Below are 22,594 nucleotides of genomic sequence, written 5' to 3'. Positions count from 1 at the left end.
ACCGTGCCACGCTATTTAAACGAATCTTGTGAATGCAAGATCTGATCCCCAATGCAAATATTCACTCCATCATTTTGTTCATCTTCGTTCTTGTCGAAATCACATCTTTCAACTTTCAATCAAAACCTTAAACTGAGATTTTAGGTATACATTTTTTTCAACACTTGCAAACATTTTATTTTTATTCTTTAGATGTGTTAATTGTTTGTATCTCAATATTTTAAACATGATCAAGTATTAAATTTTACAAAGGTAGCATTTTTTTCTTCTTTCTTTATATTCAAATAATGACCTTCAAAGAGATAGGATAGAGTTCCAAATTAGATCCTTCAAATGATTCTGAGAGAAACATAACTACACATCATAATTCCACGTATTGAAAACAATCGATAATAATAATATAATAATATTATTGCTGTTACAACTTATCATGTAATCCTTTTGACAATTAAAACATAATCATAAAATCATAATACATAGAATATAATCTTGTTGGTTCATATAGGATAAATGGAGTAACCTTATAACTAAGCCACCATCAACCTATCAATTTGAAACCTATTCAAAGGTTGTATAAGAAATATCCCCTAAGCCTGCAAACATAACAACAACAATAACAATCAATATAACAAAGCTCAGAATATTGATCAATTTAAAAAATAATAATAATAATAATGTTTCTAAAAACACACATTTTCAGACTTGATTTTAAGATTAAAACATGAAACATTAGGGAGAATTTTACCTTGTCTTCAACAGGGGTGAAAATAGCCTTAACAGCTTCGAAAACTTCTTCAACAGGCTTACCAGCATCAATCTATGACCAAATTCAATTAAGTTACCAACATCACAAGTGACCTTTTTTTATTAATGACGGTAGTGACACTAACACTAATGAACAGTTGTGTATTTACCTTTTTGACCTTCCCCTTGGAATCGTAGTACTCGATAACAGCAAGACTAGATTCAACAAAAACCTTAAACCGCTTCCTTATTGTCTCAATATTATCGTCTACTCTCCCCTGCATATACCCCAAACAGCAATGTTAAACGTATTCAACCTCATTGTTCATATAAATTTGTTATAAACAATGTACTTGTGAAAATGGTGAAACATCCATTATTATTTGCTAAATTCGCAAAATATTGATATTTTGTTTATCTTTATGGTAATTCCAAAAAAACCCGAAATAAAATAATAATGCATAGGTGCCAAAGGCACACGGGATCAGGGTGTTCCCGCCATTTTACACCTTTTTGCCACACAAATAATAGTGCATATAGCGAACCTGGTTGCGGCTCAAAAGACGCTTCTCCATCTCTTCCTCAGAACAATCAAAGAAAAGAACAAACTCGGGTACAATTCCAGTCTATAAAAACCAAAATGATTCAAATTTCAATATCAAATAATCAGATCTAATTAAATTAGTTTTATAAAATTTCAGATTAAGAAACTCACAAGTGATTCAAACGCTGCCCGATTTTCCTCGTTACGAGGGAACCCATCAATAAGAAATTTGTCATTTTTAGTTCCCAGAATTGCTTTTTCAAGTAGCTTAATTGTTACTTCTGCAGGAACAATTATTCCTTCAGAAATCATGTTCTGAATCATAGTCCTATAAGGAACCAAAAAAAAAGGATATTTATCAACACAGCTGCACAAGAAAAATCTCTAAGCTGCAATTGTTTCAAACCAAATAATTCGGAAATATCTTATCGTATCAAAGTAGTCAAACGAGTCAAAAGAATAGATACCCATTTTCAGAGCCGGATTTTATTTCTGCCCGAAGAAGATCACCGGCACTAAGATGGGTATACCCAAAGTGCTCGACGATATTTGCGCATTGTGTACCTTTACCACTGCCAGGGCCTCCTGCTCAATATAGCATACGAAATGGTAACAATTAAGGTTGAAAAAATCGCTATTCGGAGAGTACTCCGTCATGACTTTTTAGAGAGTACACAGAAACTCAGTTACTCGGGGAGTACTCGGAGGTTGACCAAGTTTGACTTTGACCGATTTTGACTGAGTTTTGACCGATTTTTCAAGTAGTCCCCAGTTTTGACCAAATTTTTCCAATTTTCCTAGTAATTCTGAGTTTGACCGAGTACTCGCCAGGTACTCCCCGAGTTTCAAAAACCGGGTACTCGTCAAGTAATTCTGAAACACTGGTAACAAGCATGCTCCCTTTTAATTCTGTAAGTTGCTACTGATTCTATTTTACACATTCCCAATAACATATTGACAATGTTCATGGGATTCAAGAAAAGCATAATTGTTAAGTATTAACATAAGATTTGTAAATATATTTTTATAAATGTATAAATTCTGAACTAAAATCCTCACCTAGCACGAACACCACCTTGGGCTTCTTGATACTAAGAGCACTCTCTGTTCCTTCCTGAAATCAGATGCACATTTGATTTAGTTGCCGAACAAATGCAATAATTAATAAAAGACCAATAAAAATATGATTACCGCAATAACACAAATATTGGTACCTTATTTGCAGCATTAACAACAGTCCCCATGAGTCCACGCTATAGTGTGATTAACTTACTTCTGCAACCCATCAAAAGCATTTGATTTATAGATTGTAAACAGAAGGCATATAATATTATCGATTAAGGTCAGGCAGTTATTATATAATAAGCATATCTAAATTTGAAGATCAATTATGATTATTTGTGCAGGATCCAGATCACGAAAGAAGAGCACTAAATTGCAATTTCGATTCAAAATTCACACATTCACAAAATCAAGGTAACTTCTGGTCACATTTTTGTATGTATATGAAATCGGGATCGATTAAAACTAATCGTCAGATGAATAAATATAATGATTATTAAACAATTTGGGCAATAATTCAGTAAGATCAAGGCGCATACATGGGAATTGAGAATAGAGATGAATAAGATCTAAAACATGGAATCCAGTTAGATTTTGATTAAAGCCCTTATTACGAAATTGAAATTAACAGATTATAGAATAGATGAGCATTATTATTTAAGAAATGAAATACGTAATTCAAATTAAATAAATCTTACAGATTCGAAAAAGAAGACGTTGGTGATTTGAAGAAAGATTCTAGGATGAATTTTGAGATTTGTAGCCTAAATTTAGTCAATCAGATTTATATATGCGTTGATAATTGTTGACTTGTCGGTCGCATTTACAAACAACAATAAAAATTTTTTTTTTTTTTTTTTGGCCAAAAAAAAAAAGTATTAGGTAGTACTATAAATAAAGAAAATAGATCCGATGATCTACGTGAGTTGTTATACGAGTGTTCAAACGTGAATTTGACCGTGATCTTTACCTTATTACAATAACATTAGTACAACAATACTCAGGAAAACCTCGACGCACAAAATAATAATGACTAGAAGCTGCTTCTTCCGTGAAGTAACCGCCGCCTAGACCACCGAATTCTAAAAAAAATCCTCACCTTAACCAAGTCAGCAATAACGAACAACAATCCACGAGCCCACCCACCAGACCGCATCTACCCCAAACAAATAACACTGAACCCAAATCGCTCGTCGCGCAACCCAAGAACACCCACCTCGAGACTGCATTTACAAGAAACCCAAATCGTAAGCTAGTTAGCCAGCAAACCCAAACTACAATCAGCTCGAAAACTCTAACCTGTCAAAACCCTACCATGCGGATGATCGGGCACCAACCGAGAATACTACTCTAGGAGACCAATCTTTTGGTGCTTAACAACCCTAAAATCACTAAGGTGGCAACAACACCGTACCGTTCCGAACCAAATCCGGCGACGAGGAAGATGGAGCGAGCGTGATCGGGCTCAACGAAACCGCCAAGGGACAACGAACCTCCAATAGAGGTCGTCGCCTATAGAGAAGGAAGGTGAAGACTGTCGCTGACGTAGAAGAGCACGACCAAACCCTAACCCCTCGAAATCAAACCGACCAGTGATCTCAGAAGCACCTCCGGCGAGCAGAATGCACGTGAGAACCCTCACTGTACTCGCCGCCTGCTGCCAGAGGCAAACAGAAAGCACCATCGAAACGAAAAATGACGGGAAAGAGCGATGGTAACGTGGATCGTGAAAAAAATTGTCGGATAAAGAAAGTATAGATGTGATGCACGCTTTGCAAGTCAGAGAAAAGTGGAGATATCTTTTATTTGTATACAAACAGCAATTGTAGAAAATACAGAGTAACTAGTAACTGCAAGCGAGATGATTATTAATGTATACAAACTATAGAATTTATATTAAATATTTTATTCATACTATACTATGCTTTACAAATGGGGGAGATGATTTTCACACACACCACCTTTTGATCCATGTACATTTTGTCTTATAAATTTACAGTTATGCCCCTAGATTAATCTAGAGAGTTGAACTTATATTATTATTGTAAGGATAATTAAGGGTAAAATAGGTAATTGGGTGTACATGGATCAAAAAGTGGTGTGTGAGGATCACCTCTTTACAAAACTATAAAAGAGTCAAATCTACCAAACATGCATATATTTAATTTTTTACAATATAACCAAACAAACTCACATAATATAGTTGTTAAAATGGTGAATAAAAATCAATAACAATCATTATGTAAAATCTCATTTGCTTACGTTAACAATATATAATAGAGTTATCGTTAAATTTATTAAATGATATATAATTATAAAATTAAATCTCAATAAAACTCAATAATGTAAAATTTAAAAGTATTTTTAAAAATGAAATGAGAGTGAGTAACCGCAGAGAGAATGAGTACTAGAGAGAAAGCGTCCGGCGGGTAACGGAAGGGCACGAGGACAATATGACGGCGACTTCGGGTATGGCTACAGGTTCAACGGAATCCGATTGATCTCATATATGTTCTTCAACTTTCGAGATTTTTCTCCGGTGCCGGATATGTGGAGGTTCTTCAAATTGTATGGTTCGGTACGTTACATTTATATCGCTAACAAAAGATTGAGAAATGTTCAGAAATTCGCTTTTGTTTGTAGTGACCCGAACTTTTCCATGCTTTTATATATTAAATGAAATTGATATTTATATGATTAAGTGTTTCCAACATGTTAAGCAATCAAACTTGTTAAGACTTGATTAATTGAAATAGGTTTCATATAGACAATTGACCACCCAAGTTGACCGGTGATTCACGAACGTTAAAACTTGTAAAAACTATATGATGACATATATATGATTATATATTTAGTTAAAATGATATTATGATAAGTAAGTATCTCATTAGGTATTTTAACAACGAGTTATATACATAAAATTGAGTTTATTGAATTAAGAAAACTCGAAACGATATATATAACGATTATCGTTATAACAACGTCTTACTAAATACATATGAATCATATTAAGATATTGATACACTATGTTTAATCATGATAAATGATAAGTAAACATGTCATTAAGTGTATTAACAATGAACTACATATATAAAAACAAGACTACTAACTTAATGATTTCGAAACGAGACATATATGTAACGATTATCGTTGTAACAACATTTAACTGTATATATATCATACTAAGATATATTAATATATCATAATATCATGATAATGTAATAATTTAACATCTCTTTAGATATAATAAATAATGGGTTAACAACATTTAACAATATCGTTAACCTAAAGGTTTCAAAACAACATTTACATGTAACGACTAACGATGACTTAACGACTCAGTTAAAATGTATATACATGTAGTGTTTTAATATGTATTCATACACTTTTGAAAGACTTCAAGACATTTATCAAAATACTTCTACTTAAAAAAAATTCTTACAATTACATCCTCGTTCAGTTTCATCAACAATTCTACTCGTATGCACCCGTATTCGTACTCGTACAATACACAGCTTTTAGATGTATGTACTATTGGTATATACACTCCAATGATCAGCTCTTAGCAGCCCATGTGAGTCACCTAACACATGTGGGAACCATCATTTGACAACTAGCATGAAATATCTCATAAAATTACAAAAATAATAGTAATCATTCATGACTTATTTACATGTAAACAAAATTACACATCATTTATATCTAATCCATATACCAACGACCAAAAACACCTACAAACACTTTCATTCTTCAATTTTATTCATCAAATTGATCTCTCTCAAGTTCTATCTTCAAGTTCTAAGTGTTCTTCATAAATTCTATAAGTTCTAGTTTCATAAAATCAAGAATACTTCCAAGTTTGCTAGCTTACTTCCAATCTTGTAAAGTGATCATCCAACCTCAAGAAATCTTTCTTATTTACAGTAAGATATCTTTCTAATACAAGGTAATACTCATATTCAAATTTTGATTCAATTTCTATAACTATAACAATCTTATTTCGAGTGAAAATCTTACTTGAACTTGTTTTCGTGTCATGATTCTGCTTCAAGAACTTTCAAGTCATCCAAGGATCCTTTGAAGCTAGATCTATTTTTCTCATTTCCAGTAGGTTTATCCACAAAACCTGAGGTAGTAATGATGTTCATAACATCATTCGATTCATATATATAAAACTACCTTATTCGAAGGTTTAAACTTGAAATCACTAGAACATAGTTTAGTTAATTCTAAACTTGTTCGCAAACAAAAGTTAATCCTTCTAACTTGACTTTTAAAATCAACTAGACACATGTTCTATATCTATATTATATGCTAACTTAATGATTTAAAACCTGAAAACACGAAAAATACCGTAAAACTGGATATACGTCGTCGTAGTAACACTGCGGGCTGTTTTGGGTTAGTTAATTAAAAACTATGATAAACTTTGATATAAAAGTTGTTCTTCTGGGAAAATGATTTTTCTTATGAACATGAAACTATATCCAAAAATCATGATTAAACTCAAAGTGGAAGTATGTTTTCCAAAATGGTCATCTAGACGTCGTTCTTTCGACTGAAATGACTACCTTTACAAAAATGACTTGTAACCTGTATTTCTGACTATAAACTTATACTTTTTATGTATAGATTCATAAACTTAAGTTCAATATGAAACCATAGCAATTGGATTCACTCAAAACGGATTTAAAACGAACAATTGAATTCACTCAAAACGGATTTAAAACGAAGAAGTTATGGGTAAAACAAGATTGGATATTTTTACTTGTTGCAGCTACGTGAAAATTGGTAACAAATCTATATTAATCATATCCTAGATAACTTATATTGTATAATACATATATTCTAATATATTATGTAATCTTGGGATACCATAGACACGTATGCAAATGTTTTGACATATCATATCGACCCATCTATATATATTATTTGGAACAACCATAGACACTCTATATGCAGTAATGTTGGAGTTAGCTATACAGGGTTGAGGTTGATTTCAAAAATATATATACTTTGAGTTGTGATCTAACCTGATACATGTATACACTGGGTCGTGGATTGGGTCAAGATAATATATATCAATTTATTTATGTACATCTAACTATGGACAACTAGTTGTAGGTTACTAACGAGGACAGCTGACTTAATAAACTTAAAACATTAAAACGTATTAAAAATTTTGTAAATATATTTTGAACATACTTTGATATATATGTACATATTTGTTATAGGTTCGTGAATCGACCAGTGGCCAAGTCTTACTTCCCGACGAAGTAAAAATCTGTGAAAGTGAGTTATAGTCCCACTTTTAATCTAATTTTTTGGGATGAGAATACATGCAATTTTATAAATGTTTTACGAAATAGACACAAGTAAATGAAACTACTTTATATGGGTGAATGATCGAAGCCGAATATGCCCCTTTTTGGCTTGGTTGCCTAAGAATTTGGGAACTGAAAGGACCCGTTCATATACATTATAAACGATTCACAATAGTTGATTACATCGCGAGGTATTTGACCTCTATATGATACGTTTTACAAACATTGCATTCATTTTTAAAAGACAAACTTTCTTTACATCAAAAATTGACGGCATGCATACCATTTCATATTACATCCAACTATAATTGACTTAATATTAATCTTGATGAACTCAACGACTCGAATGCAACGTCTTTCAAAGTATGTCATGAATGACACCAGGTAATATCCTTAAAATGAGCTAATGCACAGCGGAATATTTCTTTAATACCTGAGAATAAACATGCTTTAAAGTGTCAACCAAAAGGTTGGTGAGTTCATTAGTTTATCATAATCAATCATTTCTGTAATAGTAATAGACCACAAGATTTCAGTTTCCATAAATATCCGTACACTCGCAAGTGTTTAAAAGTATTCTATAAGTTGTAGGCACCCGGTAACAAGCCTTAACATTCATGTTTTACCCTCTGAAGTACACCAGATCAGGTGTGTTTAAAATAACCTCGAAGTACTAAAGCATCCCATAGTCAGGATGGGGTTTGTCAGGCCCAATAGATCTATCTTTAGGATTCGCGCCTACCGTACATAGACAAATAGTTTAATGTTACCAAGCTAAGGGTATATTTTTGGTTTAAACCCACATAGAATTAGTTTTAGTATTTGTGCCTACTTCGTAAAATATTTATAAAACAGCGCATGTATTCTCAGCCCAAAAATATATATTACAAAAGCAATTAAAAAGGGAGCAAATGAAACTCACTGTAAGCAAAGCACGCAATTCAACAATTACGGGTTCGGATTCGTGTGTGGTTGTTCCGAGACAAGTGACCTTAATTCTTTAAAGGTTTTCAAACTGAGTTATTCTTACAATACTCCTATCTCTTAACGTCCTCCTTTCTTTATATGATTTTATTTGAGTGTTATGTTTATGTTTACAGAGATGAAAGAAAATATATAATGAGTAACAAGAAACATGGGTTATATATATAATGTGATGGGTGTGGTCTGCCACATACAAAATGGCGATGGGTATGGCATGCATAAACAAAATGGCGATAATTTATGTTAACACTCCAAAGAAATTGACTTTTGAGTCTATATTTGAAAGTTACACATGAATACACACATATCCACATCTTATTTTATTACTACTACATATTATAACTTATTTACTAAATTGTTAGTAGTATTATCAATATAGTTAGTATCTATAAAGATTTTAGTTCGGATTTAAAGGGGCCCAGGTCAAAAGTAGGTGATTTAGTAGGAAAGAAAGAGAACAACTAGATATGGTTAAACGAGTGGTTATGTGTGTTATCTATATCCCATAAATTCAGCTACCATTCCCATATTTTACTTAAGTCCACCTTTCAAGAGTGTTGTATAGATGAAAGTTAATACTAGAGTGATGTATATAATATATATATATATATATATATATATATATATATATATATATATATATATATATATATATATATATATATATATATATATATATATATATATATATATATATATATATATATAAGGATGGACAAATTTGATTGAATGATGTGACTTGTTTGCTTGAAATGTCACACGCAAAAACAATCAGCAGAAACAAGGATATCCTCAAAGATTTACACAATCTTACTATTAGTTATTTTAGTTTATATTTATAAATGTTATAATATTAGATTCAGTTATATTTAGACAACAAAGGTTATATACGGAGTACTATTACTAATTACTAATACTAATTATTTTAAACTCATATCATTATTAGTTAACTACCAAATTAATTCTATTTGGAACTAAACTATTATTAATATTTTATTAGTAGAATCTTGAATTACAATACCCGTACGATATTGAATTATACCACAAACTACTTCTTAGAACTTAATATAAAAACTAAAATAAGAAATGAAATATAAAATATTCCGTGAATTGTGTTGTGAATTGGAAACTGGTGATTGATTGGTTTATGTCTTGTTGTGAATTATTAAAGTGATGAGTAGTGCTGTAAAGTGAAAGATGATGTTGGAATTGTGTTTATCATGTTGTAACTGTGAATGAAAGAAAGATTAGAAAATGAGTTGTATGCTTATGAATTTAATTTTTTTTTTTTTTATCATTTGTCATTAACCTTATCTATTAGTTTACCTATCTAGTTTCTAGCTATACGTAGTTAGCGATATATTTTGCTCGAAAACTAATAAGTTTGTAGTATGAAATTATATGTCTAATACTTTATTAATATGCTTCATAACATACTTAATTCTTATTGTTTCAAGTTATTTATATATATACATATACATTTAAACACATAATATAGTTTGTGAATCGTAGGAATGGTCGAATGGGTAAATGAATATGCATAAAATGTTTTTTTTATTTTTATTTTTATTTTTTTAAGGTCATTATACTTGTTTATCGTGTCGGAAACATCCAATCATTTAGAGAATTGACTTAAAAATAAGTCAAAATTTTCCAGGTCGTCACAGGAACAGACCCCCAAATTGACGCGAATCCTAAAGATAGATCTATCGGGCCCAACAAGCCCCATTCTGGAATTTGGAATGCTTTAGTACTTCGAAATTATCATGTCCGATGGGTGTCCCGGAATGATGGGGATATTCTATATGCATCTTGTTAATGTCGGTTACCAGGTGTTCACCGTATGAATGATTTTTATCTCTATGAATGGGATGTATTGAAATATGAAATTTTGTGGTCTATTATTATGATTTGATAATATATAGGTTAAACCTATAACTCACCAACATTTTTGTTGACGTTTTAAGCATGTTTATTCTCAGGTGATTATTAAGAGCTTCCGCTGTTGCATACTAAAATAAGGACAAGATTTGGAGTCCATGCTTGTATGATATTATGTAAAACTGCATTCAAGAAACTTATTTTTGATGTAATATATTCATATTGTAAACCATTATGTAATGGTCGTGTGTAAACGGTATATTTTAGATTATCATTATTTGATAATCTACGTAATGCTTTTTAAACCTTTATCGATAAAATAAAGGCTATGGTTGTTTTAAAAATGAATGCAGACTTTGAAAAACGTCTCATATAGAGGTCAAAACCTCGCGACGAAATCAATTAATATGGAATGTTTATAATCAATATGAACGGGACATTTTAGTTGGTATCCGAGCGTTGGTCTTAGAGAACCAGAAATTTGCATTAGTATGTCTTATCGAGTTTGTTAGGATACATTAGTGAGTCTGAACTTCGACCGTGTTTTCTTTAAAAACGATTACTTAACACTTTTGTTGAAAACTATATATTATTAACATGTAAATATTATGTGATACATTAACCTCTTAATGTGTTTGATATTGTGTGATAGATGTGTACCTCTAGTATAAATTCCATCAACTCACCTAATAATAATGAAGAGTCAAATATACTTTGGGAAGATTCACAAATTCCCGAAGAGGAACCGGAAGAGGAGGAACCGGAAGAAGAAGAAGTTCCGGAGGAAGAAATATTGATACCTATAGTAAATCGATTAAATAAAAGAAAATCCTCAACCAACGGACCAAAGTTAATAATGGTCAATGGTGTTTCCGCCGACGAAGCAAAATATTGGGAAGATTACCAATTTTTCGATGAATCGGATCCCGATGAGGATTCCGATGATTTTATAGAAATTACCTCGACCCAATTTAATAAAGCGAAAGAAAATAATAAGGGAAAAGGTATAAAGATAGAGAAACCCTATTCCAACCTCTAAACCACCAGGTTTTTCTAAACCATTGTGGAAAACGACGGCTCGTATTAGAGGAACACCATATATTCCTAGAAAATTAGGAAAACGAACCAAGTCCGAAGAAGAAGAAACCAGTGATTCAGATTAGAGGGTTGTAATCATGTTGTGTATTATATGTATTGTAGTGTGCTTGTACTTTTATGTTCTATGCAAAAAATTGTTTGTATTGTTTGTTAATTATCTTTTACGAATCTAATCCTTGTCTATTTTACAGTATAAAAACAAAATGGACGTTAAGGGTAGACAACCGAATATTTTAGAAGACCTACCAGAGGATATGATTGAGGAAATCTTGTCTAGAGTCGGTCAAAATTCATCAGCACATTTAGTTATGGCGAAATTAACTTGTCAAACATTTGAAAGACTTTCCAGAAATGCCTTAGTTTATAAAATGCTTTCCTTTGATAGGTGGGGTATATCACATTGGGGAGACCGTAAGTTACGCCGTGTTTTCTTTAAAGCGTTAAATGCGGGGAACCCAAATACAATTTTACGCTACGGGTTAAGAACCTATTTTGACTCAACATATCCCAACATAGGATTTCGTGAATTAGAAAGAGCTTCTAACATGCAACATAAAGAAGCATGTTATGCTTACGGGTTAGTGATGTTCGCTTCTTACCAAAGTGAGAAAAAGAACATCGGATTGCAGCTTTTAAATAAAACCTTCCCACAAGTGACGGATTCAGTAGTTGGGGTGAGAAACAAGGTTTTTAGATTATTACGGGGCTGTTGGACATTACGAATGTAGTGACCCGAACTTTTTCGAACCTTTCTATGATTATATGTTTAATGAAAACTATATTTACATGATTAAATGTTTCCAACATGTTAAGCAATCAAACTTGTTAAGACTTGGTTAATTGAAACGGAAATTTTGTAAACCTCTGATTACCCAGTTTGACCAATGATTCACGAACGCTATAAGTTGTATATGACATGATGATACATAAATGAATAAATATATATGTTTAAAATGATATAATGATCATCAAGTATCTCATTAAAAATAGTAACAATAAGTTATATACTTAAAAAGGAGACTATTGACGTATGAAACTCGAAACGATACATATAACGATTATCGTTATAACCACGTCTTACTAAATATATATGAAGCATATTAATACATTGTTATATTATATATAACATGATAATATGATAATTAAATATATCATTAAGTGTATTAACAATGAACTACATAAGTAAAAACAAGACTACTAACTTAAGGATTTCGAAACGAGACATATATGTAACGATTATCGTTGTAACAACATTTAAATGTATATATCATATTAAGATATATTAATATATCATAATATCATGATAATATAATAATTTAAAATCTCATTTGATATTATAAACTTTGGGTTAACAACATTTAACAAGATCGTTAACCTAAAGGTCTCAAAACAACACTTACATGTAACGACTAACGATGACTTAACGACTCAGTTAAAATATATATACATGTAGTGTTTTAATATGTATTCATACACTTTTGAAAGACTTCAAGATACTTATCAAAATACTTCTACTTAACAAAAATGCTTACAATTACATCCTCGTTCAGTTTCATCAACAATTCTACTCGTATGCACCCGTATTCGTACTCGTACAATACATAGCTTTTAGATGTATGTACTATTGGTATATACACTCCAATTATCAGCTCTTAGCAGCCCATGTGAGTTACCTAACACATGTGGGAACCATCATTTGGAAACTAGCATGAAATATCTCATAAAATTACAAAAATATGAGTAATCATTCATGACTTATTTACATGAAAACAAAATTACATATCCTTTATATCTAATCCATACACCAACGACCAAAAACACCTACAAACACTTTCATTCTTCAATTTTCTTCATCTAATTGATCTCTCTCAAGTTCTAACTTCAAGTTCTAAGTGTTCTTCATAAATTCTACAAGTTCTAGTTACATAAAATCAAGAATACTTTCAAGTTTGCTAGCTCACTTCCAATCTTGTAAGGTGATCATCCAACCTCAAGAAATCTTTGTTTCTTACAGTAGGTTATCATTCTAATACAAGGTAATAATCATATTCAAACTTTGGTTTAAATTCTATAACTATAACAATCTTATTTCAAGTGTTGATCTTACTTGAACTTGTTTTCGTGTCATGATTCTGCTTCAAGAACTTCGAGCCATCCAAAGATCCGTTGAAGCTAGATCCATTTTTCTCTTTTCCAGTAGGTTTATCCAAGGAACTTAAGGTATTAATGATGTTCATAACATCATTCGATTCATACATAAAAAGCTATCATATTCGAAGTGGTAAACTAGTAATCACTAGAACATAGTTTAGTTAATTCTAAACTTGTTCGCAAATAAAGTTAATCCTTCTAACTACACTTTTAAAATCAACTATACACATGATCTATATCTATATTATATGCTAACTTAATGATTTAGAATCCAGAAACACGATAAACACCATAAAACCGGATTTACGCCGTCGTAGTTACAACCGGGGGCTGTTTTGGTTAGGATAATTAAAAACTATGAAAAACTTTGATTTAAAGGCTATACTTCTGGGAAAATGATTTTTCTTATGAACATGAAACCATATCCAAAAATCATGGTTAAACTCAAAGTGAAAGTATGTTTTTCAAAACAGTCATCAAGATGTCGTTCTTTCGACAGAAATGACTACCTCTTTCAAAAACGACTTGTAACTTGTATTTACAACTATAAACCTATACCTTTTCTGTTTAGTTTCATAAAGTAAAGTTCAATATGAAACCGTGGCCGCTTAAATCACTCAAAACGGATTAGAAACGAAGAAATGGCGAGCAAAACAAAATTGGTAAAAACTACTCATTTTAGCTACGTGAAAATTGGTAACAAATCTATTCCAACCATAACTTAATCAACTTGTATTGTATATTATGTAATCTTGAGATACCATAGACACGTATACAATGTTTCGACCTATCATATCGACACATCTATATATATTTCGGAACAACCATAGACACTCTATATGTGAATGTTGGAGTTAGCTATACAGGGTTGAGGTTGATTCCAAAATATATATAGTTTGAGTTGTGATCAATACTGAGATATGTATACACTGGGTCATGGATTGATTCAAGATAATATATATCGATTTATTTCTGTACATCTAACTGTGGACAACTAGTTGTAGGTTACTAACGAGGACAGCTGACTTAATAAACTTAAAACATCAAAATGTATTAAAAGTGTTGTAAATATATTTTGAACATACTTTGATATATATGTACATATTTGTTATAGGTTCGTGAATCGACCAGTGGCCAAGTCTTACTTCCCGACGAAGTAAAAAATCTGTGAAGGTGAGTTATAGTCCCACTTTTAAAATCTAATATTTTTGGGATGAGAATACATGCAGGTTTTATAAATGATTTACAAAATAGACACAAGTACGTGAAACTATATTCTATGGTTGAATTATCGAAATCGAATATGCCCCTTTTTATTAAGTCTGGTAATCTAAGAATTAGGGAACAGACACCCTAATTGACGCGAATCCTAAAGATAGATCTATTGGGCCTAACAAACCCCATCCAAAGTACCGGATGCTTTAGTACTTCGAAATTTATATCATATCCGAAGGGTGTCCCGGAATGATGGGGATATTCTTAAATATGCATCTTGTTAATGTCGATTACCAGGTGTTCACCATATGAATGATTTTTATCTCTATGTATGGGATGTATATTGAAATATGAAATCTTGTGGTCTATTGTTACGATTTGATATATATAGGTTAAACCTATAACTCACCAACATTTTTTGTTGACGTTTTAAGCATGTTTATTCTCAGGTGATTATTAAGAGCTTCCGCTGTCGCATACTTAAATAAGGACAAGATTTGGAGTCCATGCCTGTATGATATTGTGTAAAAACTGCATTCAAGAAACTTATTTCGTTGTAACATATTTATATTGTAAATCATTATGTAATAGTCGTGTGTAAACAGGATATTTTAGATTATCATTATTTGATAATCTACGTAAAGCTTTTTAAACCTTTATTGATGAAATAAAGGTTATGGTTTGTTTTTAAATGAATGCAGTCTTTGAAAAACGTCTCATATAGAGGTCAAAACCTCGCAACGAAATCAATTAATATGGAACGTTTTTAATCAATAAGAACGGGACATTTCAGTTGGTATCCGAGCGTTGGTCTTAGAGAACCAGAATTTTGCATTAGTGTGTCTTATCGAGTTTGTTAGGATGCATTAGTGAGTCTGGACTTCGACCGTGTTTACTTGAAAAATGAATGCTTAACAAATTTTGTTGGAAACTATATATTTTTAACATGTGAATATTATGTGATATATTAATCTCTTAACGCGTTTGATATTATGTGATAGATGTCTACCTCTAGAACAAGTCTCATTGACTCACTTAATAATAATGAAGAGTCAAATGTAAATTGGAATGATTCGTGGACTGATTCACAAGTTCTCGAAGAGGAACCGGAAGAAGAATCGGAACCGGAAGAAGAATCGGAACCGGAAGAAGAATCAGAACCAGTGGGGGAAATAATAAAACGGTTAAGTAGAAGAAAATCCTCAACCAACCGACCAAAGTTAATTATGGTCAATGGTGTTTCCGCCAAGGAAGCAAAGTATTGGGAGGATTACCAATTCTCCGATGAATCGGATCCCGACAAGGATTCCGATGATGTTATAGAAATTATCCCAACACAATTTAATAAGGCAAAAGAGAACAATAAGGGAAAGGGCATAAAAATAGAGAAATTTGATTCCAAACCCGATGAACTTTATATGTATCATCAACACCCGTATTTCTTAAGTTGTGACAATAACTCGGGAACCTCTAAACCACCAGGTTTTTCTAAACCAATGTGGAAAACGACGGCTCGTATTAGGGGAACATCATATATCCCTAGAAACTTGGCAAAACGAACCAAAACCGAAGAAGAAGAAACGAGCGAGTCGGAATAAGATAGTTGTATTCGTGTGGTGTAATATATGTAATATAGTGTGATTATGCTTTATGATATATGTAAAAATTGCTTGTATTAATAAGTATTTTTTTTATGAATCTAACTCTTGTCTATTTTACAGTATAAAAACACAAAATGGATAGACAACCCAATATTTTAAGAGACCTACCCGGAGACATGATTGATGAAATCTTGTCTAGAGTCGGTCAGAATTCCTCGGCACAACTATTTAAGGCGAGATCAGTTTGTAAGACATTCGAAGAACGTTCCAAGAATGTCTTGGTTTATAAAAGGCTTTCGTTCGAAAGATGGGGGATATCACATTGGGAAATCCATAAGTTACGATGTGTTTACTTTGACGCATATATTGCGGGGAACCCAAATGCTATTTTACGCAACGGGTTAAGAAATTATTTTGACTCAATATATCCGAATATAGGACTTCGTGATTTAGAAAAAGTGACTAACATACAACATAAAGAAGCATGTTATGCTTACGGGTTAGTAATGTTCACTTCTCACCAAAGTGAGAATAAGAACATCGGGCTACAACTATTAAACAAAACGTTCCCACAAGTGACGGAGTCGGTAATTGGGGTAAGAAATGAGGTTTTTAGGTTATTACGAGACTGTTAGTCATTACGTAACCTTCATCCTTTTGACGACGTTACAACACATTGTCTTACTATCGGTCACAACGGTTATGTTCCACAAAACCAAGGATAGGAAGTGGTATTAGTAAAACCAGAATGCATGACTTGTTTCTGGACGTATGAATTACGTGTCTTTATTGCCTTTGCTGAACGCCTTATTTATTAACTAGAATTATCTTCGCAACTACTTTGTATCAAAGTTTTATGTGCTATATTTCATGCTATATGTAAAATAGCGGTATTGTAAATTTGCAAGTTATTGTATAAAGGCTTGAATATGATATATTTTTTTGTTTTGTTTTTGTGATTAGTTTTTCATATAGAATTGTAGTAGTTGAAATGGTATGTTAGCTACTAAGTATGAACTTAACGGGTAGGTACTACCCGAATTAAAGAGTATAAAACGCTAATATGAAGAAAGAGCTTTTATAAATAAGTTCATATTACGCTACGAAATACTATTGACTACTCTTGATATTCTATATGATTAACTCGTTTCATTTGACTATTTTGAAGGAAATGGCACCGACTACTCGACACACCTTGAAAATGAGCGAAGAGGAATTTCGTGCCTTTCTTGCTTCAAAAATAGCCGCAGTATAGGCTGCTCTACATACCAACAATAACCTTGGATCTAGTAGTACAGGAAATCGTGTAGGATGCACCTACAAAGAATTCACTGCCTGCAAACCTTTGGAATTTGATGGAACCGAAGGACCGATCGGATTGAAACGGTGGACCGAGAAGGTCGAATCGGTGTTTGCCATAAGTAAGTGTTCTGAAGAGGACAAAGTGAAGTACGCTACGCATACCTTCACAGGTTCTGCGTTAACATGGTGGAATACCTATCTAGAGCAAGTGGGACAAGATGATGCTTACGCACTATCGTGGTTAGCATTCAAGCACTTGATGAATGAGAAGTACCATCCCAGAACCGAGGTCAATAAGCTCAAGACAGAACTTAGAGGGTTACAAACCCAAGGATTTGATATTACCACGTACGAAAGACGATTCACCGAATTATGCCTATTGTGTTCGGGAGCATTCGAAGATGAGGAAGAGAAGATCGACGCGTTTGTGAAAGGAATACCGGAAAGAATCCAAGAAGATGTAAGTTCACACGAGCCCGCCTCCATACAACAGGCATGTAGAATGGCTCACAAACTAGTGAACCAGATTGAAGAAATAATTAAAGAACAGACTGCTGAAGAGGCCAATGTGAAACAAGTCAAAAGAAAGTGGGAGGAAAACGGTGATAAGAATCACCAATACAACAACAACAGCAATTACAACAATAATCGCAACAACTATCCCAACAATCGCAACATCAATCGCAACTACAACAACAACAACAACAACAACAACAACAACAACAGCAACTACAACAATCATCCCAACAACTATAATAACCGTAACAATAACAACAACAACAACAACAACAACAACAACAACAACAATCGGAAGCAGCTATGCCAAAGGTGTGAAAAGTATCACTCGGGGTTCTGCACCAAATTTTGCAACAAGTGTAAAAGAAATGGTCATAGCGCGGCAAAGTGTGAGGTCTACGGACCATGGGTTAACAGAACGAAAGGAACAAATGGTGTCGGAACGAGTAATGGTGGAGCAAGTAGTGTCGGAGCAAGTTATGCCAATGTAGTTTGTTATAAATGTGGAAAACCGGGCCACATTATTAGAAATTTCCCGAACCAGGAGAACACGAATGGACAAGGCCGCGGAAGAGTTTTCAATATTAATGCGGCAGAGACACAGGAAGACCCGGAGCTTGTTACGGGTACGTTTCTTATTGACAATAAATCTGCTTACGTTTTATTTGATTCGGGTGCGGATAGAAGCTATATGAGTAGAGATTTTTTTGCTAAATTAAGTTGTCCATTGACGCCGTTGGATAGTAAATTTTTACTCGAATTAGCAAACGGTAAATTAATTTCAGCAGATTATATATGCCGGAATCGAGAAATTAAACTGGGTAGCGAAATATTTAAGATTGATTTGATACCAGTAGAGTTAGGGAGTTTTGATGTAATAGTTGGCATGGACTGGCTGAAGAAGGTGAAAGCAGAGATCGTATATTATAAAAATGCAATTCGCATTGTACGAGAAGAAGGAGAACCCTTAATGGTGTACGGAGAAAAGGGCAACACGAAGCTACATCTTATTAGTAATTTGAAGGCACAAAAACTAATATGAAAAGGTTGCTATGCTGTTCTAGCACACGTCGAGAAAGTACAAACTGAAGAAAAAAGCATCAATGATGTTCCCGTCACAAAAGAATTTCCCGATGTATTTCCGAAAGAATTACCGAAATTACCCCCACATCGATCCGTTGAATTTCAAATAGATCTTGTACCAGGAGCTGCACCAATAGCTCTTGCTCCTTACAGACTCGCACCCAGCGAGATGAAAGAACTGCAAAGCCAATTACAAGAACTTTTAGAGCGTGGTTTCATTCGACCAAGCACATCACTGTGGGGAGCTCCTGTTTTGTTTGTCAAGAAGAAAGATGATATATTCAGGTTGTGTATCGACTACCGAGAGTTGAACAAACTTACCATCAAGAACTGCTACCCACTACCGAGAATCGACGACTTATTTGATCAACTACAAGGCTCGTCTGTTTATTCAAAGATTGACTTACGTTCCGGGTATCATCAAATGCGGGTGAAAGAAGATGATATTCCAAAGACTACTTTCAGAATACGTTACGGTCATTATGAGTTTATGGTCATGACGTTTGGTTTAACTAATGCACCAGCTGTGTTCATGGACCTTATGAACCGAGTGTGTGTACCATACCTTGACAAGTTTGTCATTGTTTTCATTGATGACATACTTATTTACTCAAAGAATGACCAAGAACACGGTGAACATTTGAGAAAGGTGTTAGAAGTATTGAGGAAGGAAGAATTGTACGCTAAGTTTTCAAAGTGTGCATTTTGGTTGGAAGAAGTTCAATTCCTGGGTCACATAGTGAACAAAGAAGGTATTAAGGTGGATCCGGCAAAGATAGAAACTGTTGAAAAGTGGGAAACCCCGAAAACTCTGAAACATATACGCCATTTTTTAGGACTAGTTGGTTACTACAGAAGGTTCATCCAAGACTTTTCCAGAATAGCAAAACCCTTAACTGCATTAACGCATAAAGGGAAGAAATTTGAATGGAAGGATGAACAAGAGAAAGTGTTTCAGTTATTGAAGAAAAAGCTAACTACGGCACCTATATTGTCATTGCCTGAAGGGAATGATGATTTTGTGATTTATTGTGACGCATCAAAGCATGGTCTCGGTTGTGTATTAATGCAACGAATGAAGGTGATTGCTTATGCGTCTAGACAATTGAAGATTCACGAACAAAATTATACGACGCATGATTTGGAATTAGGCGCGGTTGTTTTTGCATTAAAGACTTGGAGGCACTACTTACATGGGGTCAAAAGTATTATATATACCGACCACAAAAGTCTTCAACACATATTTAATCAGAAACAACTGAATATGAGGGAGCTCCTGTTTTGTTTGTCAAGAAGAAAGATGGTACATTCAGGTTGTGTATCGACTATCGAGAGTTGAACAAACTTACCATCAAGAACCGCTACCCACTACCGAGAATCAACGACTTATTTGATTAACTACAAGGCTCGTCTGTTTATTCAAAGATTGACTTACGTTCCGGGTATCATCAAATGCGGGTGAAAGAAGATGATATCCCAAAGACTACTTTCAGAACACGTTATGGTCATTACGAGTTTATGGTCATGTCGTTTGGTTTAACTAATGCACCAGCTGTGTTCATGGACCTTATGAACCGAGTGTGTGGACCATACCTTGACAAGTTTGTCATTGTTTTCATTGATGACATACTTATTTACTCAAAGAATGACCAAGAACACGGTGAACATTTGAGAAAGGTGTTAGAAGTATTGAGGAAGGAAGAATTGTACGCTAAGTTTTCAAAGTGTGCATTTTGGTTGGAAGAAGTTCAATTCCTCGGTCACATAGTGAACAAAGAAGGTATTAAGGTGGATCCGGCAAAGATAGAAACTGTTGAAAAGTGGGAAACCCCGAAAACTCCGAAACACATACGCCAGTTTTTAGGACTAGCTGGTTACTACAGAAGGTTCATCCAAGACTTTTCAAGAATAGCAAAACCCTTAACTGCATTAACGCATAAAGGGAAGAAATTTGAATGGAAGGATGAACAAGAGAAAGTGTTTCAGTTATTGAAGAAAAAGCTAACTACGGCACCTATATTGTCATTGCCTGAAGGGAATGATGATTTTGTGATTTATTGTGACGCATCAAAGCAAGGTCTCGGTTGTGTATTAATGCAACGAACGAAGGTGATTGCTTATGCGTCTAGACAATTGAAGATTCACGAACAAAATTATACGACGCATGATTTGGAATTAGGCGCGATTGTTTTTGCATTAAAGACTTGGAGGCACTACTTACATGGGGTCAAAAGTATTATATATACCTACCACAAAAGTCTTCAACACATATTTAATCAGAAACAACTGAATATGAGGCAGCGTAGGTGGATTGAATTGTTGAATGATTATGACTTTGAGATTCGTTACCACCCGAGGAAGGCAAATGTGGTAGCCGACGCCTTGAGCAGGAAGGACAGAGAACTCATTCGAGTAAAATCTATGAATATAATGATTCACAATAACCTTACTACTCAAATAAAGGGGGCGCAACAAGGAGTTTTAAAAGAGGGAAATTTAAAGGATGAAATACCCAAAGGATCGGAGAAGCATCTTAATATTCGGGAAGACGGAACCCGGTATAGGGCTGAAAGGATTTGGGTACCAAAATTTGGAGATATGAGAGAAATGGTACTTAGAGAAGCTCATAAAACTAGATACTCAATACATCCTGGAACGGGGAAGATGTACAAGGATCTCAAGAAACATTTTTGGTGGCCGGGTATGAAAGCCGATGTTGCTAAATATGTAGGAGAATGTTTGATGTGTTCTAAGGTCAAAGCTGAGCATCAGAAACCATCAGGTCTACTTCAACAACCCGAAATTCCGGAATGGAAATAGGAAAACATTACCATAGATTTCATCACTAAATTGCCAAGGACAGCAAGTGGTTTTGATACTATTTGGGTAATAGTTGATCGTCTCACCAAATTAGCACACTTCCTGCCAATAAGAGAAGATGACAAGATGGAGAAGTTAGCACGACTGTATTTGAACGAAGTCGTCTCCAGACATGGAATACCAATCTCTATTACCTCTGATAGGGATGGCAGATTTATTTCAAGATTCTGGCAGACATTACAGCAAGCATTAGGAACTCGTCTAGACAT

General features: G+C 33.6%; 1 protein-coding gene across 1 annotated transcript; it reads right to left on the bottom strand.

Moving 5' to 3' along the window:
• Positions 1–378: 378 nt before the first annotated feature.
• Positions 379–3,103, bottom strand: LOC139876934 (UMP-CMP kinase 4-like). The gene is made up of 9 exons (XM_071864331.1): positions 3,049–3,103; positions 2,503–2,563; positions 2,348–2,402; positions 1,756–1,873; positions 1,460–1,616; positions 1,290–1,370; positions 915–1,022; positions 746–817; positions 379–593 (listed from the first exon to the last, which is right to left on the bottom strand). The coding sequence occupies exons 2-9, from the start codon at positions 2,530–2,532 to the stop codon at positions 588–590; spliced, it is 627 nt and encodes a 208-aa protein (XP_071720432.1). The 5' UTR covers positions 2,533–2,563; positions 3,049–3,103; the 3' UTR covers positions 379–587.
• Positions 3,104–22,594: the final 19,491 nt, after the last annotated feature.

The sequence above is a fragment of the Rutidosis leptorrhynchoides genome, chromosome 11 (genome assembly GCF_046630445.1).
Source record: "Rutidosis leptorrhynchoides isolate AG116_Rl617_1_P2 chromosome 11, CSIRO_AGI_Rlap_v1, whole genome shotgun sequence".
In the NCBI taxonomy this organism is placed as follows: Eukaryota; Viridiplantae; Streptophyta; class Magnoliopsida; order Asterales; family Asteraceae; genus Rutidosis; species Rutidosis leptorrhynchoides.
The sequence above is the reverse complement of the archived record's forward strand: the minus strand, read 5'-3'. Positions and strand labels throughout refer to the sequence as shown.